Source organism: Zeus faber, assembly GCF_960531495.2.
Source record: "Zeus faber genome assembly, chromosome: 18".
In the NCBI taxonomy this organism is placed as follows: Eukaryota; Metazoa; Chordata; class Actinopteri; order Zeiformes; family Zeidae; genus Zeus; species Zeus faber.
In genome coordinates, this window is record NC_137210.1 from 24,414,027 (window position 1) to 24,441,335 (window position 27,309).

The 27,309-nt window shown below is 48.3% G+C and overlaps 1 protein-coding gene across 1 annotated transcript in view; it reads right to left on the reverse strand.

The window, feature by feature from the left end:
* Positions 1–2,695: 2,695 nt before the first annotated feature.
* The window catches only part of dnah7 (dynein, axonemal, heavy chain 7), a gene marked incomplete at both ends in the record, with an annotated part of 94,980 nt that continues 70,366 nt past the window's right edge, over positions 2,696–27,309 (reverse strand). The window contains 16 exons of the mRNA XM_080018912.1: positions 2,696–2,902; positions 5,121–5,224; positions 6,435–6,612; positions 7,819–7,971; positions 11,298–11,528; positions 14,037–14,174; positions 15,282–15,467; positions 16,502–16,663; positions 18,739–18,939; positions 19,411–19,572; positions 19,747–19,923; positions 20,560–20,652; positions 22,688–22,882; positions 23,586–23,712; positions 24,877–25,212; positions 25,833–25,966. Coding sequence (XP_079875038.1) covers positions 2,696–2,902; positions 5,121–5,224; positions 6,435–6,612; positions 7,819–7,971; positions 11,298–11,528; positions 14,037–14,174; positions 15,282–15,467; positions 16,502–16,663; positions 18,739–18,939; positions 19,411–19,572; positions 19,747–19,923; positions 20,560–20,652; positions 22,688–22,882; positions 23,586–23,712; positions 24,877–25,212; positions 25,833–25,966 — 2,784 coding nt within the window. The remainder of the gene's footprint in view (positions 2,903–5,120; positions 5,225–6,434; positions 6,613–7,818; positions 7,972–11,297; positions 11,529–14,036; positions 14,175–15,281; positions 15,468–16,501; positions 16,664–18,738; positions 18,940–19,410; positions 19,573–19,746; positions 19,924–20,559; positions 20,653–22,687; positions 22,883–23,585; positions 23,713–24,876; positions 25,213–25,832; positions 25,967–27,309) is intronic.

Here is a 27,309-nt window from a genome sequence, read left to right on the forward strand (position 1 = left end):
GGGAAAAAAACAAAAAACAAAACGGGAGTTTTCCTTGAATATAAATACGTTCTCTTGTCCAAGCGGCCGTACGTGTAGCTGATCAGGTTGAAGGGCTGGTGTCAGGGCGTGGCACCTGCAGGGAGGCAGCCGTCAGCGTGTTGTTGTGGTGCACCCTCCCCTCCCCTCCCCCGACGTTCCCTCCCCCGGCATCGACGCCGCGCTCCGTTCCGCCGGCCCGGCCGTCATGAAGCGGCGGCGCTGCCGCCGCGGCGCCGCTCTGTGACGCCAGGCTGAGCGGCCGCTGGGCTCCTTGCAGGCCTCCTTAGTGTTGTTGTTCTATTCGAACGTTATGTTACTTTGTGTGGTCGACGACGCCTTCGACGCGCGGCAGTTGACGGAACGGTCGTCGGCACCGCTGGTTTTTAAGGGGTCGACCCTCCTGTAGCCTACCCCCGGATGGAGACATTTTAGCTTTTATCTCGCTTTCCTGAAATCATCAACGCGTCAATGTGAATGTAGAGATACAGTCGTTTGTGGCATCAGAGTCTTCTTAGTTTACAGACTGAGGCTGCGGGGGAAACCTCCCGCCGAATCGCTATGTTTTGATTTGAGCACGTGAGACGGTCACGCCGACGAGGAGCCTGCAACAGAATGAATAATATACTCTCTCCACGGAGCCAGATCTTTCGGAGGTCTGAGCAGTGGCGCAGCTAAAAACATCCCATCATTGTGATTGTTTTTTCAAAGTACTGATTTCAACGAGTTTACATTTTTTTTTTGATCTTGACAATCCAAGACACGCAAATAACTTCACGGTGGATCCATAGGACGCGGCACCTTCCTCGTCGTCGACCGTCGACGTTCTTTGCACTTGTGATGTACATTTAACCTCCTTATCAAAGCTCAGGCAGCAAGGATTTGCTGTTGTTTTGTTCAGTTTTTTCTTTAAGATTTTTTATTTTATTATTATTATTATTTTTTAAAAGGACCATACCGGTGATAATACCAAAAGAGTTTGGTGTTGTCTCTCTTTTAGGTTTTTTTTGAAAAATAACGACACGGTGAGCGCTCTGGTCCCGATGGCGACGACAGAAACACAATTCTAGTCAATTAAAAGGTGCCGTATTTAATGCCATTGTTTAATAAATACAGCAAAATGGAGCAGGCGAGGCCGGGAGATCCCACCAAACCTGAAAACGGAGACGGCACCAAACCGTTGAGATGTGAGCGATCACCGGGAGAGCGCTCCGTCATGTCAAATGTGCTGACTCGTCAACAGGACGAAACTCAATTTGACGCCTTTTACTGTCCTTTTTTTTTTTTTTTTTTTTTTAAGGTGGTTAATATTCCAGACTCTGCCACGTGTGCCAAAAAAAAAAAAAAAAAAAGCGTCCGTACGGTAGGGTCTGTGCTCGTCGCCGCCGCCGCCCTCCCTCACATTCCGCCGGCGGTGCTGCTGCTCGTCGGTCCGGCTCATGCTGCTTGAGCGCACCAATACAAGTGTGACTCCATTTATCCTGTCACCGTGTGACATCCACCGTCTTTGTCTGGGAGCGCTGCGGAGAATCATTGTCGGTCGCATTAAACTAATGTGTTTGATCCGAGTGAATCATGCATGAAGCGTGAGTGCCACGGTACAGGCATCATTTTCGGCTGTTAAACCGTCTCCCGCAACGTTTGTTTTGGTACTTTTCAAATGGTACCGGTCGAGTTTCAACAAGGTTCCTCGCGAGCCATGACGCCCTGCTGTTGTGGTTGTGAGTTGTTTTGCATTTCACCCTCAGTGCTCGAAGAACAGTGTCTGGTGGGCGGCCGGAGGAGACACTTTATCAAACAGGCTCCGCCTTAACGTTAATGACGACTTTTTCGTATTTTTTACGTTGTAATGAAGAAAAGGTGTTTATTTTCATACCGAGTGAAATAAATGTTCATTTTTGTCCGACAACAAATTGGTCAATCCAAAAAAAAAAATGTTATTCTTTATTTTTGTTTATTTTTTAAGTGTTTAAATTTGTCAAATGATTATTTAAGTTGCCTGCTGTCCTGAACGTGTGACATGGAGTTTTGCAATTAGCTGTTTGAAAGGACAGTCACACTAAAGTGCTGTTAAGCCCCAAAGAATTGCTCACTTCTTAACTTTTGGGGGGAGAAGACAATTATTCCCACGTTGATTTTTCTTTTGTATATATTGTCCGTAGACCTGGATACGAGATGCATTGCATTGTCATCACCAGTTACCTGTCTGTACATAGTCCCCATGAAATAAAGACAAAAAATCATCACTGTGTCTTTTGCTTTGCAGCCAACGTCATTTTCAAGTCTCACTTCCCTTTGTGCAGGTGTTGTTTTTGGGTTAATCTTCCGTATTTTTACATGAAATGTCCTCAGTTTGCAGGCGACTGCTAAAGAAGATCAGGGCCGCATGGAAAAAAACTAGTGATTTGATGGCTGAGATCAATCTCAGAATTCAGAGAATCATTTTTGAACACATTTCTTTCATCTCCAATTGTCTTCTGTACAGTAATATAAACAAAACTTCATTAAAGTATGAAGATTATTAAGTATCGGTGCTATTAAACAATGGTAAGATAACCTGCTTAATATATCGTACCACAAAACCAAAGCGAGGACGCCTTTGAAGGTCTGTTTTTTTTATTATTTCTTCTTCTTAAAATCCACCTTGTCCGGCATGCAGACCCCCAGACGAGGGCGCCTAGGCGCTGAGCTGGCAGAGCAGCGCCACGCCCCTTCTCACCCAGTGGTCGGCGGGGACGTCTGAGTTGAGCGTCATGGCGATGACGTAGTTGGTGGAGTGTCCCGTGGTGGACAGCGTCCCCCGCCGCTCGCTGGTCTTGTAGACGGGGGAGAGGTAGCTCATCCGCTCGGGGATTTCCTGGCGCTTCAGCGGCTTCAGCCACATCTGACGAGAGGTTGAGTAAACGCGTTTTTTTTTTTCCCGCCTCCGTATTATTAGAACGGTTTGGAATATAAATTGTCGTCGCAGCTTGTTCTCCGTTCAAAACGACGCCCCGCGCATGACAGCCCTGAAATTCCCCGGGAAAAAAAACAAACAAAATAAAACATGCGCGCCGCGAATCCGTGATTAGACACGGAAGACGAAAAACCCCGAGCCGTGGTCGCATTTAGATGAAAGTAAAGAGAAATACGACAGTCGCGTGTCGCGTACAAAAGCCAAACATCGGCGTTTGTAATCTCTGCTTTGTCGTCTATGTTAAATTCCCTGTCTGAACTTTGGAGGCGTAAACTTCTGAGATAATAGCGTCAACAAGGCAGAGTCCCTGCAGGCCGCTAAGAGGCAGCGGTTAGACAAAAGGGATAAACTGGGCCACTCAGAAAATAAATAAATAAATTAAAAAAACACAGTTTGTGTGGATGCAGCCGCAGTTAAGACTCATCCCCTTCTAGAACCGGCTCCTCCGTAAAGATTTGCATTTCAAAGCCACAGCAGCGTCTGTTGTCGCAAAATAAACCCCAAAACATATTTTTAATTAACTTCGACTCTTGTCAAAAACCAACGCCGTAACCAGGTTGCCCCGAAATGTCTGAATATTTAAAAAGTCACTCTCGCACATTATTCATGACCCTTGAACGGATCGTCAGGGCCGCCACGCGGCGAGCGCAGAGGAGGAAGAACGAGCGGAAAATAAAAACTTCCCCATCCACCAGAAGCCGAAAGCCGCACCCACGCCACAAAAGCAATCAGTCCGAGTTTGTCGAGAGCGCTGCCGCCCGCGCCAAACGGGCCGGCGGCGGCGGCGGCGGCGGCGGCGGCGGCAGCGGCGGCTCTCTATTTTTAAATCTCCAAACCGGTCCGAGCTGCTCGCGCCCACATCCAGCCGCATTAATTAGGGGAAAGGCCCCGCGACGATGGGAGCGGACGTGGAGACGGAGGCTCGGAGCGCTGGGGCTGCGGAGCGTGTCCTCCCGGGCGGAGGCTTCCGGAGCGCAGGGGGGGGGGGGATCCGGGGGTCCGGGGGGTCCGGGTCCCGGGTGTTGTACTCCGTACAAACAACACATGGCGGGGGCCCATGCGCGCGCGTAAAGTTTTTTTTTATTTTTTTTATTCCATGCCGCCGAGCCGGGTGTAAAAACGACCGACTCTGCCTGTGTGAGACGTCTAGTACGGAAGGAAAACAAAACAAAAACAAAAAACACAAAGCGCTCTGGGTGTATTTCACCTCATCAGCGCGACACGATACGAGTGCGAAATACATTTACTTCTTCCAGAATTGGAAAATGATCAAATCAAACACTGTATACAACTATACTACGTTATTCTGATAGGATTCCATTCTACAGTGGTACTTTGACTTACGAGTTTAATTCGTTCCGTGACAGAGCTCGTAATTCAATAGCAAATCAATTTTCCCCATTGAAATTAATTGAAATGCCATTAATCCCTTCCAGCCCCCCAAAAACCTCCCCAATTTTTTTTTGTTACATGTTTTTAAATAAGAAAAATCTATTTATAAATAACAAATATTGTATAAAAACAAAATAAAAGAGAATGGAAAGAAATAAACTGGGTTTTTTTTCGATGACTTCATGCTTGAATTCAATGGATTCATTGAATTCATCATCCGCTTCGGCTTCTCAGCACCTACTTTCTTGGGACTCATGGTTAGAAAAAAATAAACTGGCAAAATAACTGCACAAAGAGAACAAAACGGGAGCACAAAACACAAAAGCGATGCTTCCACGCTCAGGCCACCACGTGAAGTGAAAGACGCGGGATGCTGGCCGCATTCGCTGGCCACGCCCACCAGTGGCGGCGCACCTGAAGCGCGCTGCTCCGAACTCACATTTTTGCTCGCAAATCAATACAAAAAAAAGAAATCGACGGAACGACGGCTCGGAACTCGGAGAACTCGTACGTTAGTGCGCTCGTAAATCAAGGCACCGCTGCATTTCTTTTCCCACTTAAATACCACCGCACCTGAATTGATACCTTTCATTTCTAAATGAGACTGAAATATATTTTGTCACGCACGTTTGGCAGAAATTCTCATTATGTATAAAATGTCAACGTGTTGTGAGATCCTGCCCAATGCCCCGCCCGTGTGTGTGTGTGTGTGTGTGTGCGTGTGTGCGTGTGTGTGTGTGTGTGTGCGTCGTACCGGGGGCATCTTGTCGTGCAGCACCTTGGGGTAGGACTCAGCGAGCAGGTGGGTCTCCCTGTTCCAGCGAGCTCCGTCCAGGTAGAGCCCTCGAATGTACACACCTGAGAAAACACACACACACACACACACACACACACACACACACACACACACACACACACACACACACACACACACACACACACACACACACACACACACACACACACACACACACACACACACACAGGTCAGGTCAGGTCCAAAAACACGGCAACTTCCTGAATCCGGCTCCATCCTCAAATGCACGTGATGGCTCGAAAATGGCCCCGGACGTTTGTTTTCTGCCTCGTATCTTTCAAAACAACGAAACAATTTTTAATCGTCCCGAGTTCCGGTGACTCCTGAAAGGAGTTTTAGACGATGTGAAGCCGCCGTCTCTCAATTCATTTAAGAGCGTATTAAAAAAACAACCCAAAATGACTCATTTGTAGCTGGGTTATTTTTGACCCGATTTTTTTTTTTGTTGTTTGTTATTTTTTGGGGTTTTTTGCGGCGTAAGAAACACGAGACGTAAGCGTCGTCGTCGTCGTCGTCAGTGTTCTCCCGGCGATGAGCGCGCGGCTGATGGCGGGTGAGCCCTCAACGTGAGCTTCTGATTGAGGCTCCCGTCGAGCGGTGGAGAGCGCGGTGAGGGGCTGATGCAGCTTCTCTCCAATCAGGCCTCCCTCCCTCCCTCCCTCCCTCCCTCCCTCCCTCCCTCCCTCCCTCATTTGTTCCGTCAGCCTGTCGCTCTCTCAACGTGTCGCTTTTCATCCGCTGGACTCGTCGCTGACACTCGCCGCTTCTGCTTTTTCTGGGTTTCTGCTGAGAAACCCCACGACCCGCCCTTACCTTTACCGCCTTTCTTAATAGTTTTGGTCTTTCTGTTACTTATTCGCCACGCACACACGCACGCACACACACACACACACACACACACACTCCCTTGTTTACGGAGGTGGAAAACCACGGGTTCAGAAAGCAAAAATTCTGACCAAGCTTCTGCTCCAGCTGATCCCACCCATCAGTGGGATCAGCTGGAGTGGAGTGGACTTTACTTCCTGAAGACTGACAGCCCCCCCCCCCCCCCCCCCCCCCCCGGTTCGGATGCCTTCCCAGCATCACTTCCTGTCTTTTCGACGCCTGAGGGTCACAACACTGCGTCTCAAACTCCTGCCGGTCATTAAGACCCTCCGCGGAGTCGTGTTTCCCGGATCGGCCGCACGGAGCGCGGAGGGGGCGGGAATCAGAACAAACCCCCCACCCGCCCTCCCTACGCCGGGCTCCTACCGTCGTCGGGGGCTTTCTTGACCTCGACGTCCTCCAGCACCTCGAAGTCGAAGCCCAGCAGGTCGATGGGGACGGTGTGCTTCCGGGCGTAGTTCTGCTGGCCGCCCGTCAGGAAGGCCTGCGTGAAGAAGAACCCCGAGATCCAGAAGATGGCCGGCGTGCCGTCGTCGTACCAGTCCTGCGCGCACAGAGCGGGGGGAGGGGCCGTCACAGCTGCGCTTTTGGACCGGGTCCGGTCGGGGCCCGGGTGCGTGTTCAAATTAACGAGTGGAAGTTGTTCTTTAGCTGTTGTGCCAGTTGAGGATTATTTTCGCTTGCGTCGAATGAGACGGCGCTGGCCTGTCTCCAGGTTGAAAAATGATATATTCTGTTTAGCTGCCAGAGTTAATAAGCATGAGGCTATCGCCCAATTTGAGCTTTTGGCTGAACTTCTGAAGTTCAAACTGTGCTGTGCTCTTTTTTTTTTTCTCCCCTGGCTGGAGTCTGACTCTTGGATAACAGCTTGCAAAAGGGCAAGTAGGGATCGTGTGTGTGCGCGTGCGTGCCCGTTCGTTCTGCTAAGTCTTCCTGTGTTCTCAAGCTCATTAGACAAAACCGGTCAGATGAGCAGCCCGTGACTTTCTGCGTTTCTTCCTCCCGCGGTGAGCGCCCCCGTCGCGGGGCCCCACCGGGCGTGGCGGATTAAAGCTTCACAGCCGGCGCCTTCAGGTGTACACACACACACACACACACACACACACACACACACACACACACACACACACACACACACACACACACACACACACACACACACACACACACACACACACACACACACACTTTGACGTGTCGAGGTTCCATCGAGCGGGATTCACCCGGTGGTTATCGCAGGAACGCGTGCGCAGACTCCTCCTTTCCAGTCGGCCGCTCGCCGGAACGGGGGCCGATTACCATGAAGCCGACCCGCCGTGGACTCACATGGACGGCTGGTGTCGGGCAAACCAGCTACGACCGCGGGTGGAGCACTCTCGCCCAGAGGATGCCCCTCCGCCCCCCTCTTTCAAGGAGACCGACCGCAGCTGCGTGGGATTGCTCTTCTCGTGGTGCAACGTGAACTTTGAATTTCCATTAGAAGCCCAAATAAAGCCGGCAAGAAAACACGACACATCGACTCCCTTTTGGATGTGGAGTACTGGATAGTACGTCAGCAGGAAATAAAACTGTCAAACAGTACGTAACGCAGTACTGTATATACGTCACGCATGGGTTATGTGGTGGTTTTCGGTGCTGCATTCGACCCCTGAAAGAAGGTTGAAGACAACTAAAGCGACGACCCCCCGGGTCCAGGCTGCGCGGGCGGGCGGGCGGCCTGAAAAGGCGCTTCCTCCGGGAACCTCGGTACCTGGAGGAACTTGAGCCGCTCCAGGAAGTCGGTGACGTAGCTCCCCAGGGGCTTGAGGCTGGGGTAGGACTTCTTCATCCACATTCCGGGAATGCGACCCTTCAGGACGCTGCTGGACACCTCCTCCAGCTCCGAAGACATCACCACCAGACCCTGAGACGCACACACACGCACACACACAATGCTAAATACAATGGAGCACTGTCAAAGAAAAAAGTGACAAGAAGTTGGCACCGCACGCCCGACCTGAGCCTAAACGCGCTAAACTATAGGTGCGAGTGTCGCCGCTTGAACAGGCAAAGTGGTTCCAACTTGTGTTGAGAATGAAAGACTGGAGTTCATCACCTGCTCTTGGAGGAAGGTGACAGACAGCTGCATAATGGGAACTCTTATCACCTGAGAGGGGGCTTTGATACAGATAGCGAGGAGACGTGCTGCTCCTCTTTCATGATAATGTGACTCTTCATCCCCCTCCCCGCTCACATCCCGGGAGACGGAAGCATCTCAACGCGCGCGCACGCACGCACGCACGCACGCACGCACGCACACACACACACACACACACACACACACACACACACACACACACACACACACACACACACACACACACACACACACACACACACACACACACACACTTAAGTCACATTGCCCAGCACATGGTAGAGAAGTTGAATGATCAAACTGTTTGAGACAAATTCACCTCTGTTGGTGCTGGTCTCGTTCTATTTTTTGACTGTGGCATTATCACGTGTTTGAAAGCTGCTCTAAGATAGTTGCTAGTGACACGGAGCGAGGGCTGCTCCATTATGGCAAAAATCATTATTGACATCAGTCATTAATCATTATTTACCACCGTTACTCGTTGACTTTGGAAACATGCTTTTATTGAACTAAAAAAAAAAAAGTGTCTTTTAAACAGTGGATTTTCTGGAAAAAACCCAAATAAAACATTAAATGCAAGAACAATTAGATCAATAAATGAAATAAATGATAATAATAAAATCATCTTCGTTGTCTGAGAACAGAAAGAAAAGTTTCCGAATCTGCGCTCTGTGATTATACGTGGGGACGTTTGGCGCGGACCGAGGGACTCTCTCCGACCGGACGGGGTCGTGTGGAGGCCGCGCCGGGCTCGGGTTGGTGGAGGGCGAGTTTGAGGAAGCTCCGGGGGCCTTATCCCCACCTCGCGCTGCCCGGCCGGAGGGCACCGCGGCCGGGGAGGGAGCAGAGGAAGCCCCGGTGCTTCTGGACCCCACCACTGGTCAGACTTCATGTTTGATGATAACATGTGCACAAGGAATCGGGGCGATGACTCGTTACCGGATTCGGACGCGGAAACCCCGGGAGAAGTGTCCTTTAGTTCAACTACTGTAAACACGCCACATGGCACGGTCACACTGCCGGCGCACGTGCGGCCTGGCTGAGAGTGAGTTTGGGGAGGGGGGAAAAGCACAGCTGTAAAGGAAAGGGGGGCGCTGCGTTTAGAACGACACAAAACGAGAGCATCATTGCGAAACGGAATGCAGCACAATTATCTTTTTATCTCGATTATCCCGTTTCCATCAATTCAATCGTCGGAAGCCAAAATCGTAATTGAAAATAAAATTTGATTAACCGCCCAGCCCGACAGGAAGCGTATTGATACGCTCTACGGCCGTAGGGAGGTGGATTTGGCCATCCCTGCGACGGCCATTGCTGAGAGATGAAAAACAAACTCAGCCGTTGGCAGTGGAATGTGCCAAAGAACTCATCGGAGACTTCGGAAGAATCCCACCTTTCCAAAAACGTAGTTCCTCAAATCCCCGCCGCCGCTCGACCCTCCCCATCGACAGCAGGCGAGGTCACTGTGAAGCGTGGGCGTCTAGGAGCGTTTCAGCCACTAGGTGCACAAACTCGCAGCCAAGTAATTGAGACTAAAAATCGTAAAAACTCGCCCGAGATTTCAACACTCCCAGCGCAGAAAAGCGTTGACAAGGAGCTCCGCTGAATGGGTTTATACGACCCACCCACGGCACGCGCCCGAAACCCAGCGTCAGCTGGAGAGGTGTGACGCGTCCAGCAGCAGAAAAACATGCTCCCCGCGGGGACGCATCACGCTACTCATATTGGATGATCGACATCAAAACAGCAACCGGATCAGACCAGATCAGAGTGGCTCTAATCCCTAATGTTTTTCTTCCATTTGCTGAATTCATTTTCTTCTCCGCAGGGTGAGGAGAGTTGGTTCAATCAGAGGTTTAAGAGACTAAACCGAAGGTAAACACCTCGGCAGAGGGTCTTCTGACCAAGACGTCTTACTTTTTTTTTTGCCCCCTTTTGTGCGTAGCTTTCTGTGTTTTGTCGGCGTGCTGGCCAATTCATCCTGTTTAAGGATAAAAATGTGAGTGGAGAATGAGCGATTTGGAGTCCCTGCCGGTGTCCGTGAAAAGGTAATGGATCAATTCAATTCAATTCAGACGGACCTGGTCTCTCCTGCCAGCGGTGACCTTTTCCTTTCATTCCTTTTTGAATCCCTCTGACTTTTCTTTTTCTTTTGGGGGCGTGGCTGGCACCCTGACAAGCGCTCCTTCTCGCTCCGTTTAGTTTCCCCTTCAATCGTTCGGCGGTTGAGTCATGTACTCCGGCTCCGACTCTCACCGTGGGGTTGAACTCTGGCTTTGCCGAGACCTCCTTCTCCACTTGGGGCCCATAGATTTACAATTGTGGATTTGATCCAATAAAAGCTGCGTACGCATGGAATATGTCGGCCAGAGAAGGGACAGGCGTCCATCCGGTTTTTCGGGTTGGACTTGGGGTTTGACGTCTTTCCACCGGCGTAGCCTTGACACATATTTCGTCCTCCTTTTGAGAATAATTTAGTATGACACGGCGCAGGCGTTCCCCTCGAGACAAGCAAAAATCGGGCATTTTAACGACACCGATACGGTACAGCAGCTGCGATGTGCGACGCCGCAGAAATGGCCCAAGGGCCGGGATTCATCCCACTTAACCCTGAACATAGCCCTCATCTCTTGGGGTCGCGGACGCCGCCTGCCCCAGACAGCGGCGACGAGGCTGACATGTCCAACCTCCCAGACTGGATAAAAGTGGGATGGAGACCAGGGAGCAAACCCGGAACAGGAAAATACTCAATAGGGAAAACAACAAAGCTTTGGTTTTGTATGGAATTAAAATGACAGGTTATTGTCTGGAATATAACACTGATAATGTTGCCGACTCGGCATCCATTGCAGCCTGGGCGCCCTGGGAGCGGGGGGATCCCTCCACCTGCGACTCTTTACCCCCAGGTGGGCGTTAAGGACGGGTGCCATCGATTTCCATATGTACTAGACCGAGCTGGGGTTACGGGCACTGGGAATAACCTTGACTCTGGCGGTGGTAAAGTGCCGTGGTGTCAGGTCAATCCTTCTGTCAAAAGCCCTGACCCGGCAAAGCGCACCGGAGGCGTGGCGGGCGTGTAATGGCCGAAATACCTTGATGGCCTTCTGGGTGTTGGCGCAGGAGTCCCGGATGGTGCGCAGCAGGTTGTTGAAGCGCCCCATCTCCTGCACCAGCACCGTGTTCATGCTCTGGTTGTAGCAGGTGGGGAAGCGCCGCATGGCCGCCTCCAGGTCGAAGTCCGGCGGGAGCTTGGCCAGGATGTCGGCCGCCACCTCAAACACCATGTCGTCCGAGGACTTGGCGTCTCCGCCCGAAGAGCGAGACTGGCGGGGAGGGGGGGGGGGGGGGGGGGGAGAGAGAGAGAGAGAGAGAGAGAGAGGTAGGAGACAGGGAGAGAAAGAGAGAACGAGGGAGATAAGAGAGAGGGGGAGAGTGAAGTAGAGATAGGAGTGACAGGAGGGAGAGAGAGGGAGAGAAAGAGGGGGGGGTCACACGGATCATGCTTCAGGTCAGTTTGAAAGTGATTTTCTATCTTTTATTTGTTTATTTTCCTCTCCAGTTCGCCTAGCGACACTATTTCGCGGGCGGCGCTTCACGCCTCCGGCCTTCATCTGGGATTCAATCTCGCCTTAACAAGTCCTTTCCTTGTTTTCGCCGCCAGTGACATTTTCGGGGGTCGGAACGTTCCTCGGACCTAGTCTTTCTCCAAAATGAAGGGCCTAAAGATCCCCCGGGAGGCGGCCGATCCGTTTCCACCCGCCGCTCGCCCATTTGGGCGTGGCCGGACGTACTTACCGCTTCCGCCGCCACGCCTAACCGCCAAGGGTCCCCGGGTGCGTACTTACCGTCAACTCTCCCTGTGAACACACAAACGGACACGGGCACACAATGAGGGAACGCTTCACAACGGCACAAACAGGGAAAAAGGGTGAATTCCGAAAGCCGCCCGGCTGCCCCGCCGCCTCGGGTCCCGGCCGCGGCATCCAGACGCCGCGCGCTCGGTCACAAAGCGGCGGTAATGGATGATCACCGGAAAATGACATTGCGCGTTACAGCCGTGGAATGACAAATAGCGGTTTCATTTCATCCGGAGCGTCTCTCTGTTTGTCGGTCATTGAGACTGATGGGAGTGTATTAGCCGCTAATAAAGTTCACACATGAGCGAGGCCGTTATTAATCTTGGTGAACGCGCCGCGTATGAACCAACGCCAAGCTCCACTGAACTCTAATTGTGACGCCGTGCCCCCCGGAGGTTTTTTATATTTGTCCGCAGTGCAGGAGCTTTGTATCCATAACTTCATACACGGACACGTGTAAAGGAAAATACACACACACACACTGTTCTTTCCTCCCTTTTCGTGTGTGGTTTGTATTGTTTTTATTTTTAAATTTTACATTTGTATTAGGGTTATGATTAATATGTCACTATAACAAATATGTAATAAGTTTATATATATATATATATGTATATGTATATATATGTATATATGTCTATATATATATGGATATATGTCTATATATGTATGTATATCTATATATGTATGTATGTATGTATGTATATCTATATATATCTATATATATATATATATGTGTCTGATCTATTGATATTAAGAAGGAAAGAACGGATGGACAGATGCAAGAAACAGTGGACAAAATAAATAACAAGAATGAAAGAACAAAGATAAAAAGGAATGAAAAAAGGAAAAAACTGTCAAAAGAAAAAACAAAGAATGAACAAGAAAAAATAAGAATGAAATAACAAAAGAAATGAAGGAAGGAAAGAAAGAAATGAAAAAAAAAAAACAGAGAAAGAAAGAAAAGGAGGGAATACAAAGCACGGACGGACGGAGGAAATGAAACCTATTTCCAGTCTCTAGCGAAAGCTGCGTTGGTTTCATTTACTGTCAGCAGGTCATTCCATTTCTCTTCCTTCTCTTACAGCGAGCGATAAGAACTCAGTTTGTCTCAACAACTGAAATATTCATTATAGTTTATCATTTATTAATCTCATAGTGAACTTGGAAAGCAATTAAAAAGTGACAAGGATGCAAATACGGAGCACGGAGGGAAGGGGTTGTGACGTGTGCATGTGGGAGTTCAAAAATGTCTGAATTTGGGGCTGTGTCGAGGCCGGCGATTTTCAAATATGTTGCCCAAGTGGTCCACGAGTGTACTGCACGTATATACTGCACATGAATATCAGAATCAGAATGAGAATCAGAAATACTATAATAATCCCAGGGGGAAATTACTAAATACTGTATACTGAAAATACAAATACTGCACGTAAACACTGCACTTAACTACTGCACGTAACTATTGCATGTAACTACTGCATGTAACTACTACATGTAACTACTGCAGGTAAATACTGCAAGTTAATACTGCAGGTATATACTGCACGTAAATACTGCAGGTATATACTGCACGTATATACGGTACGTAAATACTGCAAGTAAATACTTCACGTAAATACTGCAGGTATATACGACACGTATATACTGCACATATATACTGCACGTAAATACTGCATGTATATGCTGCACATAAATACTGCAAGTATATACGTGCAGTATATACTGCATGTATATACTGCACGTATATACTGCACGTATATACTGCATGTAAATACTGGACGTATATACTGCATGGTATTTTTCAAATTGTTTAAAAGCATTTATCGTACAATAAAACTTTGAAAATGCAACACACGCTTACCATGAGAAAATAATAGAGAAAAAAAAGTTTGTTTTTCCGCCTCATCATCATTTCTCTCCCTCACACGACGTATATTCAACCCACTGAGAGCGGTGGTGTTTGTGAACGGGCACCTGTGTCAGCAGGATGCTGTCAAACAGCAGCTGCGTCTCTGTCTGGTCTTTGGTGATGTCGGCATTGGCGTTCATCCCGAAGATCTCGGGCGAGGGGTTGAGCGGCAGTGCCTGGGTGTACTCGATGTAGCTGTTGTGCTGGACAAGGGGGCGGGGGCGGGGGCGGGGGCGGGGCAGGAGGCGGTGTGACAATTTCAAACACAACAACATAAAAAAAATCCCATGCAATAACGCTCATTGAAAAACACGTCAACTCCGTAGATTGCTGACATTTATAGTGATGACTATGTAAATGTGAATCATGAATAAAACATGGCGAAGGATATGAGGAAGCGGGGGTGTGTGTGGGGGGGGGGGGGGGGGGGGTAAAATGCCAAATAAAATGGCGCGCACCGTTAGACTGCACTTGTGTTCACAAATATATCAAGCGGCGCCAGCGGCAGTGGCCCGCTGTGGCTTTTCCTTACATACATTTTATCTCCTAATTACTTTTTAAAGTGAGAGTGTGAGTCATTTAATACACTTACTCACACAAAACACATAGAAATAAGCTCATTTTATGCCACTTCTGAAGCAGCGGCGCGTGCGCGCGCACGTGCACACACAAACACACACACACACATACACACACACACACACACACACACACACACACACACACACACACACACACACACACACACACACACACACACACACACACACACACACACACACACACACACACACACACACACACACATTTCTGGCCTTATCTGAGGGACCACAGTGCCTGGAACCTCCCGAGCACTAATGCTTGATACACAAGCAAATTGTTATGGTGGAGAAAAAATAAAAAATAAAAAAGGTAATTTGAAAAGTTATTTGAAGGCGGCGTCACACATTCCCCCGTTCCCCACACATGTTCTGAATTGTGGCATGAAACCGAGAGGCAGAGATATTGTGTCATCGTGTCCGTCTTTGGCGAAAAACCATGCCCTAGAAGTCGATAAACGATCAAATTGATAGTCAAAAAAAAATGGTAGGTTGTCAATTAAAATTAATTGCAGAATTGCAATTGGAGGCGCAAGAGATTGCAGATTTGAAAATTTGCAACAAAAACAATGGGTTAACGGGTGTATATGGTCCTAAAAGTTTTAACAGGTATCTAAAAATTACAATTATATCACCCGAGGAAAAAAGAGATCGCCAGAGCCATATCTTATAATGAATTCAGTAGGTTTAAAATCACTGCCCTGTTCTTACATCGCCGTCATCCGGGGCGTAGTAGAGCCCCGAGGGGTCAAACTTGTAGTCCGGGTCCTCCACCATCTTCTCGGTGTAGAAGATGGACAGGATGGTGCGCAGCGTCCGGCGGTCCCAGTCGTCCGTCACTCTGCCTCCATAGTTACACTCCCCCGTCATGTAGCGGATGGCGTCGAAGGGCACGTCCTGCCAGAGCAAGAAGACGCGTTATCACCGTGGAGGAACGCGCGCACGCACGGGTTGAGAAATACACTTTTCCTACAACACCCTGATGTACTTTGAGCTTGAAGAGTTGTTTTCATTAGCACGACACCACCGCAGCCACCATGTTCCCTGGGACACGGTTGATATAATGGACTGATGACCTGGCCAGTAGGGCGGAGGCAGGCCACATGCTAATTGACTTTTTTGGAGGAGGGGAATTTACGCGCAAATCCAGGAAGACGCAGGCGGTTGCGAGAGGAAAATGTCAACGCATGAAAAAAAAAAAAAAGAAAGAGAGACTCTTAATGTTTTTTTTGTTTTTTTTTCTTTTCTGCCATTTTGTTCCGAGCCGCCGCGGAGGAGTGGGGCCGGGGAAATGTCAAGAGCACGTTTGGAGATGATGGAACAGGACGCTTGTGAAAATGTGAAGGCGTGTTTATGCATCGGCTGTTTATTAAATAGAGTGTCCTCTGCCACGTGTTTCCACGTTTCACCGCCTGCGTGCGTGAAAGACGAGGACTCTTTTTAATCATGCCTGACGATAAAAAGGGAGAAGGCTGCATGTCGGATCCTCACATTCAGTATTAATCCAAAAAAAAAAAAAGGCAGAAAGATGGAAACAATTCAAGTTAAGAGTCTGAACGGGAGCGCAGTGAAGGTGTGCATTTTTTTTTGGTCAATTTGATTTAAAATGGGAAAGTATCACCTAAGAACCTTGTAACAATGCATTAAGTAATATAACGCCAGCATAAAAAAAAAATGCATTCAGCAATGCTTTTATGACTCTGTAATAATTGAATGCATTATGTGAAAAGTGATTACAAAATAAAGGTCAAATTTATTACATTTTTGCAGATTATTACAAAATACGTCGTCACTACGTAATCTATTGTTACAAAGCTTTCTCTGCGGAGCCGACGATAGTCGGCGAGGCAGCATCGCCAGATCTCCACTCGGACACTACTGGTACCGGCGTCCGTCGCCGTTATGGATTATTGGATGTATTATTACGGGACCTCGTACTGCTCCAGGAACATGAGCAGCTGCTGCACGGAGATGCGCAGGTCCGTCTCGTTGAACTCGTACGGAATGTTCCAGCCCAAGGGACCGAACTTCCTCCTCTCCTGGGTCAGCGCGTGGAAGAAACACAAACCGTACAGCAGCTTCTTGAACACGCCCTGAGGAGCGAGCGCACGCACACGCACACACACAGACACACACGCATACAGACACACACACACACACACAGACACACACGCATACAGACACACGCACACACGCGCACACACACACACAGACACACACACAGACACACACGCATACAGACACACACACACACACACAGACACACACGCATACAGACACACGCACACACGCGCACACACACACACAGACACACATACAGACACACAGACACATGCACAAACACACAGACACACACGCACACACACACGCACACACACACACAGACACACATACAAACACACAGACACACACGCATAGACACACGCACACACGCACACACACACACGCACACACACACATGCGCACACAGACACTCGCATACAGACACACACACACACACGCACACGCACACGCACGCACACACACACACACACACACACACACACACACACACACACAGTTATAAAGGCACCAACAGTGGGCGAAGGTACAAAAATACAAGCACTTTGCTGCTGAACTTAAGTAATTGTATCACGTGTGTGTACTTATTTATGTACAGTATATAGGTTTTCTGAGACTTTCAACGTTTCAAAGCAAATATTTATATTTTGTGTCTCTCCTACATGCAGTGGTGTAACACAGCGTAGTTGATCCCCCCCACGGTTCGGCTCGCATGTGAACCGTGGGTCAATTGCAAAATTTAACGTCATAGTGAAATACACTTTTACCGCCGCTGGTACTTTTTAAAGTGATGACTCACTAAATCTGGATGCAGAGCTGCAGCGAAAAGAAGATGCTGCCGTGTTTTACTCTGAAGCACAATGACTGCTTCACGGTGCGTGGCGCTGTGCTGCTGCTGCTTTAACACATGTTGGGAATGAGCTGCTCAACGTCGTCGCTTTGCGTCTGCCCGTCCTCCATTTTTGGGACGGTCGAGATCCGCTCGTAAACAAATGCAGTGTGTACTGAGAGATGCAGACTTCTCTACAAAATCAACCGTAACTTGTTTCATTCTGAACCCGTTTTGATGAGATTTGGTTTGTTATAAACGTGACAAACTGAACACGATACTGGAATTAAATTCAGTTCCTGGGGGAGGATCAAATCCTATGTTTTCATTTACGACCATGTTTAAAAGAAGAAGGTTTCATGCGTGGCTCATGATACACTTCGATTTAACAACTGAGTATTCAATATTTTATATATTTTAAGATTTTATTTAAACATTGGACAACTTGTTTTCATTGAAGACCATGGGCAAAAGTTCCTGGCCTTCCATTCATGTTCTCCAAGTTATATTTGTCTCCCTTTTTTGAGCCGATCCAAAAAGTGATCCGATCCGTGGGTCAAAGCGGCGATACGATTCGAACCGTGAGTTTTGTGATCCGCTGCACCCCTAACTACATGACGTAGTAGTTAAAATCAGGATTTATGTTTACGTGTCAAAATCAGGGGCTAGAGCTAAGGCACTGCTCATTGATGATTGATCAGCTCCACGTCCTTGTAGATTACTATCACCCCATAAACGACTTTAATGAGAAGTGTAATTAGGATCTGCATGAGCATCGTCTGCAGGAAAAAAAAAAAACTACAGTGATATTTTATACTGTATTATAGGCTCTGTTATATTATACTTTAAGTACAGCTAGCAGAAAGTACTTACAAATTTTTACTTTAACTAGAAATGCACTATTTTAACTTTTACTCTTCGCTCTTATGCTTTTACGGAAGTAAAATGTCAGAGTAATTCTTCCAGCGCTGAGCTCAAATTGAAGCTTAATGGAAGCCGCGGTGAGCGCACCGCCTCTTTCCAAAGGGACACCCCACTACACCCTCTGAAAGGCTCAGCAGTGGGGGCGGCGTCTGTTACCCAAAAGAACAGAAAACAACCACCCGCCGCGGCGGACAAGGAAGGTTTCACCAAACAAACACCGTCACACCAGTATCCGTTTAAGGAGAGCGAGGAGCTGTCTGCGGGTGACGGCCGCACCTTAACTTGTATTTAGCCTCAAAACAGGACACGCACCACCCACTTCTCCACCCAGAACACATGCACACACACACACACCGGTTTGCTGCTGCTGCCGAAGAACTCGGGGTCGGAGATGGGGTCCATGAGGAAGGAGCGAGCGATGTTGGCTCGCAGGCCCTTGGGGGCCTCGTTGGTCATCTTGACGCCATTCTGCAGCACCGCCACGGGGAAGGTGGGGGACGGGTAGCTGGTCAGCCACAGCCGGAAGTCTGGGTGGGTGGTGTCCGGGTTCAGCTCCTGGGGCCAGATGACAGAAGTTAAGTTTGTGTTAGTCATATATGAAGAACTAGCGGAAGCAATGAGTCACAGAAAGGCAAAGACTTAAAAGATACCATTTCTGTAGAGGATATGAAAATGGAATTAAAGGACCTTATCGTATATGATGTACTATGAAAAACCGAAAAAAACTGCCCCAGAACCGGGCATAGGTATGCATTTAGTTGCTGAATATTTTGAATAATGAAAAACACAAATATCAGTGAATTAGTTATAGGTGTAATACCTAGGATGGTCTACGATTCTTATGCACAATCACCGCCACGAAAAAAGAACAAATATATACCTCATGATATTTAAAAACCCACCGCTTTCTGCACACAGTACGTGCGGAAATAAACTGCACAAATTATCACAAATAATTCCATCTGGCTGGGGGGCAGTGATTCCAGTTTCTAGGCTGTAATTCTTTTCCTTGATGAGAGCTCTGACCTCGCAGACCCTCTCCAACGTGGACATCCAGGAGGTCGCCAGGTGACAGTTCTGCAGCACCACCCACGTGCCCTCCTTCACCCCCACCTCAATCATGGTCATGGCGATGGGCCCCTGTCCTTGTCCCAGCGAGAGGGAGGTCAGCTTGCTGCCGCCGAAGCCCTGAGCACATTGCGCACGCACGCGCACGCGCACACACACACACACACACATACACACACACACACACACACACACACACACACACACACACACACACACACACACAGGGAGTTTGAACCTCAAAATGCAGAGCAATTTCATTCTAATGACTTGTTCAATTCAACGCCTGTGCACCTTCTCGTCTCCAAACTTGAGCAGGGCGGCCATGGGGTCGGAGCCCGGGGAGAGGATGAAGATGAGGGGGGCGCAGCAGTGGCTGTCCTGGAAGGCCTTGCTCAGGTTGAAGGGCGGGGCCTCGATGAAGGGACGGCCCAAGCTGCCCGAAACAAACTCCTGCACCATGGGAATCACCTGTTCAAAAGGTTCAAAAGGTTCATGAGGGTTCATCCTCATGTGCACAGCATGTGAGCAAGGAAATGCTTGATCCTCATGTGACTGTATCACACTACTATAATATACTATTTTAACCTAGTTGTTCTACCATTATCACTACTACTATTATCATTAGTACTATTTTGCTTATCCTTATAATTGTAATGCCGCATCCTTTTCACTGCTATACAGCCATATCACCAGAATACAAGACAGATTACATAATATGGCCATTCACATATTTACATTTCCATATTGGGCTCCTGAGCTGTTAACTTGTGTTGATAAGACTCATTTTATGTTTGATTTTTAACTTATTTTTTCTCTTTTTTGACTTGCACTGTTTAGTGCTATAACGTATGAATGCCGCCCCCCGTATCTTAGGTCATCTTATCTCAACAATGTAAGTAGCAGAAGGTATCTCAACAATGTCAGTAGCAGAATGAGAAGAAGAATGAGGGGTAGCTAATAAAATAGTAAAAGTATGAGTAATAGGTGATTTACAAAACATACTAAATGCCGAGCACAATATGCAAAAGTAAAAAAAAAAAAATATATATATATATAAAATGGCAATAAAAGGTGACATTTTTTAGAGGTAGCATTTGAGCTCACCTTGTCTGGTCTAAGACAACGGATCACCAGCATCTTCTGGAACTGTCCCAGCCGCTCCTGCCACTCCCCTGGGAATGGAACATGATGGGGGCTCTGGGGACGTGAAGAAGGCAAACAAGCACAATGCATTTAAAGGGGCCAAAGACAAGCTTTTCAACTTTGCCGCCCGAGCGTTTCCAGGCGCAATTATTGCTTGCGCCGCCGTCGCACAGACGACCGTATCGCTTTACGATTGTCCGGGGCGCTCCGTCTAAATGATCAACACCTCCCCGGAAATAGGAGAGAAGAAAGAAGCGTGTTCCTTGAAGGGGTCAATCGAAGTTGTCACAATTTTTGTTGAATTTGATTCAGGCCCCGAGGAGCAGAAACCAGTCCCGGAGGGTGAGAGGAGACCCTGCGCCCCCGAAGGGCACACATACAGTACAACCCGCCCACGGGTCATGGACAGAAGCCTTGAAGGATCACCATCATTCCTCTTGAATTATTGCTCTGGAATGACGAGACGACTCCAACATCCAACGGCATTAAAAACGACGAGCACCGCGCGTTCGTCGGGTCACAAATCTTGAGCTGAAATTCTGGAGTTGAAACGGGACGCTCGGGTCTCAGGTCATCCCGTAACGAATTCAAAATTCAAGACGGTTTCACCTAGGTATTGTGCAGACATTGTGATATAAGTCAATATCAAATTAAACTCCGCAGCGTGATCCAACGCCTCACGCTGCCCAGCCCTCCTCGCGGCACCAATCTTCATTAAGCGTCTCTCAGTGTCGGCTGCACGCCGGCATCGCATTCATCACCGAGCCGAAACAAAAAAACAAAAAAACAAAAAAAAAAAAAACAGCAGCATTCCACCAGCGATGCCTCAGTAGTGGCCCGACGACACAGAATAACAACAAACCCTAAACGATGACTAAATGGCATCTTTTAATGCAGTTTGCATTAAGGGAATTCACCCTCATTTCCATTCATCAGGCGTGGGGCCGCCTGCAGCAGGACCGGCCTCCGCCGAGCCGTAATCAGGTTTCCCTCCCGTAGAGCGGAGGCGCGTTGCCATTCCATTTGTTGTCGTTTTGTTTTTTTCTTGTTTTCTTTTTTAAGGGGGACAGCAACAGAAGCATTTTATTGACCTGTAGCAAGATTAAGCAGTGTAATTAAGCAGCGAGGAAAGGCAATCCGGGATGTGCAGGACGAGGGTGAGAGGTCCAGCGGGAGAGGGGGGAGGGGAGAGGTGAGGTGGGAGATACAGACGAGCGGGGAACAGGGGAACACCGCCGGGCACCGGGCGGAGCGGTGTGCGGGTTTGCGGGAGGAGCGTGAACGATCACAGAGCAAACTTTGTCGTCTTTTTTTGTTTGTTTTCCATCTTTCAAGGCTGTTTGTAGAGCGGGTTCTGGTTCGATGCCGTGGCAGGTGTTTCCAGACAGATACACCTCTTTATGGTCTCCAAGGACTTCTATATATATATATATGTGTGTGGGTGTGTGTGTCCGTACGTGTTTGTGTGCGTGTGCATGTGTGTGTGTGTGTGCTTGATTGAACAGCTGTTCTTGCATCAAGATTGAAGAGACGTGAATTACACAACTGGAACAAACCAGTTTTAATTGGATGAAAGTGTTGAACCATTTCCTTGATTATGATTCAGAAATTGTGTGTGTGCGTGTGTGCGTGTGTGTGTGTGTGTGTGTGTGTGTGTGTGCGTGTGTGTGGGACCAAGTGCGCAGATATTTGTGGACTTTTTGATTGAACAGCTGCTCTCGCATTGAGATTGAATAGATGTAATTTGCACAACTGGAACAACGTAGATTTAATTAGATAAAATGCAATGTCTGATCCTGTTGTTTGTAATCAAATGATTATGTGTGTTTCCACCGGTGTACAGTGGCTGTGAGGGATCCGTGCACAGTGTCGGGCTGTCAGTTTGCATTCAAACACCCCCCCCCCCTCTCTATCAAACGGAGGCAAAAAAAAGTGAGAAAACCAGAACACTACAGCCGTTCATGTACGAGCAAAGAAAACAAGATAATTGTGTGTGCACCACCGCTAGCTATTCCATTTCCAATCATGCATTCTTCATATAAAAAATACTACTCATTGGAATAGCCCGCCCCGCCCACAGACCCCCTACCGGGCTGTCGTAGACCTCCTTCCAGCCGTCGAGGAGGCTGTCCATGGTGAGGCGTAGGTCGCGGAAGCACTCCATCTCGTCCAGGCGGCAGATCTCGTCCCAGGACTTCTTGGGCAGCCACGTGCAGGGGTTGGCGTGGGGGTTGTCCAGACCGACGCCTCCCGTCAGCAGGAAGCGCCACTCGCCCTCGTCCACCTGCCAGCAGGGGGCGCGCGGCTCAATCACTGCATGCGTTTGGCACTCGTCAACGCCTCGTAGGCGGTGCCGCGGCTAATGAGCGCCCCGCAACGCGCTGTCTGGACAGCAGCCCAGCCTGAACCTTGTATGAAATGTACTGTATTCCATATCTGATACTTTATTTAGCTGTTGCATTATAGGAAACAGCCATTCAATGTGTGTTCAATGTGCTCCTTTACAGGCTGTTTCCATAGTTGGCGGTGGGGATCGGGCGCGCAAAGAGTGAGAGGCAGCCGTCGTGAATTTGATAAAGCAGCGTGGCTAGTTGCGCTCTGTAAGCTGTCCGTATGGATGAACCCTCATAAAAAATAAAAAACAAACAGCACCCTCAGATGATATATAGTCTATGTGTGGTCACCCCCGCAAGCAGCCAAGAAAAAAAAAAATCTATCCCAAGAAGGAAAACTTTGGAGAAAATAAATACGTCCTGGAGGTAAGACGAGAGTAAAAAAAAAAATATATATATATATATATATATATATATATATAATCCACCCAACACAGATGATCTTAGCTCTTTAAACGGATGACCGATTGCCACTTTAAAGCAAGTAGCATCAGAACGTAAATTGTAAATTGTAAATTGTAAAAGAACATGATGTGAGTAAAATACAGACGGGCAGTTAAAGCTGTACGTTTGAGATTGCGCGTGCGTCCCCACCAGGCTGTCGTGCATCAGCAGGTTGACGTTGAGGCAGAAGGAGAAGAGCAGCTTGTCCTTCTCGAACAGCGAGCGGCACACGTTGACGTACAGCGAGTAGGTGAAGTGGTCCCTGAGGATCTCCAGCCTGGAAGACACGGCGCAGGCACCCAATTAATCCTCGCGTACAGTACGCAGAGGCGGCACTGCGTTCCTCAAAGCGCACGTCCATTCCTCCCCGGGCCACGAGTCGAACTTGAAGAGGAGTATACATTTCAGCGCGTCTGCCGTTTTATCAAACGTTTTTTTTTTTTGTCGTTTTTTTTTTTGCCAAGACGATGCGGGAGCGACAAAAATGCCCATGAGCGATGTCCAGATGAAGGCCAGCGTAAGAAGGTTCGACTGCCGTCAAACTGACGTGCGCATCCAGGGACGGTGTGTATTGGGAGAAGAGCGGTTCTAATAATGCCCTTGATTGGTGGTATGGTCAAAGGAAAAACACCCTCCTACATGTGTGTTGCATATGTGTTATAGTGTTTTGGCAGGATAATTTGGTTTGCATAGGATGCCAAGTTAAGCAAGGTTAGAATTTTATATATATATATATATATATATATATATATATATATATATATATATATATGTATATATATATACGCGCGCGTGTGTGTGTGTGTGTGTGTGTGTGGACTCCAGCAGTCAGCAGTTCATCTTGGCTTCCATTTGAAGGCAGTGAAAGGCACTGCCCCCCCGCTGCCTCCATCCAAAGCCCCCAGTCAGTGGTTTTGAGGCAGCTTTGCTTTCGCTGTGGAATGTTAACTTGTTTTTGTTGCTACTAATTGACTTAAGAATTCTTAAGCTTCCAATGAGTAAACGTGTGATTTTTTTGGGGGGATTATGGCAGAGGAGGTGCTAAAGGCGTAACAGGCTTATTCTAAATAACACCAACAAGGTACGTGATGGAAAAGTTGGTCCCATTTCAAATTTCAGAGGTGGAAAGAAGGTAACGCCACTTTGAGGAACGCAGTAGAGTGAAAAGCAGAGACATCTGCTTTGATACACTGTACAGTATGTAGTGGAAGAAAATGAAGATAAAAAAAAGATCTAAGTGCACACACACACACACACACACACACACACACACACACACACACACACACATATATAAAAACACATATGTGTTTTCAAAATAAATAAAATTCTATACAAAATGTAATCAGGAATAACCAAAAGTAAAAGAATGCTGCTGACCCCCCTTGGCTTCCCTTCACCCCCGTTTGGGACCCCCCCTCCCCCGGGTGTAAACACTCGCCTCTTCTCCAGAACGTCGCACTTGTCCGAGTTGTCGATGGAGCCGATGAAGAGGCCGATGAACCAGGACAGGGAGTACTGGTACATGGGCTCGATGTTGGCCAGGTCGGCGATGGAGAAGAACAGGATGGCCGAGTGCACGGCGATGGGCGTGTAGCCCATGCGCGTCTGGTCGATCTTCACCTCCGTGGCCTCGGCGACCGCCTGCTTCTCCGAGATCTCGTTGGCCAGCACCTTGGACGAGGAGAGGATCTTGACGGCCGTCTCGTCTTCCAGGATGTTGCCCTCGGAGGAGGACAGCACCTCCAGGATCTTGTCCTCGATCTCCTTCAGCTGTCTGAGCCGCGGCAGAGGGAGAGCCCACGGTGACGAGATAACGACGTTCTTTAATTATCATTCAAGGTACACGATGATTAAAGTTAATAATTGCATTTTAATCCTGCCGCTTCCTCGGCGGTAAGGTTCCCAAATCGTTTAACTTCTTATATTGTTTTATTGCTGGATGCTGATACGGTAATTAATGCCTTAAGGTAGTTTATCCTACAAAAAAAAATGAATTTAGTTATAAAACAGAAGCATGGAATCATTATTTTATACTGACGGGATGAACTATCTGGAAAACAACAACAGGAGGTAAAAAAAAACAAAAAACAAAAAAAAACACAGAGTAATGAAGGCAATCGCAAGAATACATCCTAAGACATTTTTGGGAAAATTCAGGATTTCCCGAAAAGCTTGTCCACACTGATGTTTACGACATGCGTGCGTTACGAGCAGCCTTTAAAATAAAATACGTTTAGAATGTAGAAGCCGACCAACAAGCCGCCCCTCATTTCGGTATGGTTTGGGTTTTCGGCGGTGGCGGTCCCTTGGCGCTCCGTAGAGGCTCTGCACTTCGGCGCGAAAGGGAAAGGAACCCAACAAGATGGAGGCACGCCCCAAACCCCGCCCCCGCACCTCTTGTTCTCCGCTCCCTGCAGGATGAGAACCTGCTTCTCCTCCTCCAGGTCCGGCCGCTCCCTCGCCACCACGATGCCCAGCAGCTGGTCCTGCATTCCCTCGGGGGTGATCATGAAGTTCAGCAGGGTCACCTGGCGGACGGAGCACCCCAGAACATTACGGCAGAATGCACCTCCATTTATCACGGATCGATAGTATGTCACCGGTGAACCGAGATTCGGGAAATGTCACTGGATCATCATATTTTTTCATATTCAAACCTGTCGGTCTTTCATGATGCCGCATTATGTAATTCGGGGTTTCTCAATCTTTTTTGGTCCATGGTCCCGTTTTTAGGTCCCAAAAGTTATCTCAACAACAGCAGTGAGAGAGTGTGACATATGATTATTATTTTTATTATTAGGGGTCCAGCTGCTAGGGCTGGATCCCTATTGTTATTGCTCTGACTTTTTTTTTTAAATCAATCTTGGCGTTTTTCGGGCTAAAAGTGTCTGAAACACGGAAAAAAACAGCACACACAGCACACACAGCACACACAGCACACACAGCACACACAGCACACACAGTAGACATAGCACACACAGCACACACAGTAGACATAGCACACACAGCACACACAGTAGACATAGCACACACAGTACACACAGCACACACAGCACACACAGCACACACAGTACACACAGTACACACAGTACACACAGCACACACAGCACATACAGCACACACAGCACACACAGCACACACAGCACACACAGCACACACAGTAGACATAGCACACACAGCACACACAGCACACACAGTACACACAGCACACACAGCACACACAGTACACACAGTACACACAGCACACACAGTACACACAGCACACACAGCACACACAATACATACAGAGAAGGCTGAGGTCTCGTGAGAACCGGGACGTTTCAGACGTCGTGCCGCTCAAGTTTGATCTCAACCCATTTACATTTGGAGTAGAAATTTGTGGAAAAATGTCGTCATTTCATTCGTTTCAGGAGCGGGCCGCTTTGTGACGCCATCGTCCAAAGTTAAACAAGTCCAGGCACATCTCTGGAACTCATTCCCGTCCAGACACCTGCGCCAGCCGCTTGGACTGCATAGCTTTCACCGACAACCCGAACAGGGCTCCAGACTAACGACGTGCCTGGGACGAACAGAGTTCTCCCCCGGGACGCCTCCGGGACCAAAGGGATTTTAGTATGTGTGTATCTATCAGCCAGGCAAAAAAAAAAACCAAATTTTTTTTCCACGCCAAACATCCATTTATTATCCAGTACCAGCTGCACTGGGCTCGCTCTCCACACACCGATGGCGATTTCACGCCACACACACACACACACACCCACACACACACACACACACACACACACACACCGCTGCAGCGCCCACACACTGTCTTCTTCTCGTCACTGGTCTCACTCGCTCCGGTTGTGTGTTGCGGTGGGGTTAGCGGCTC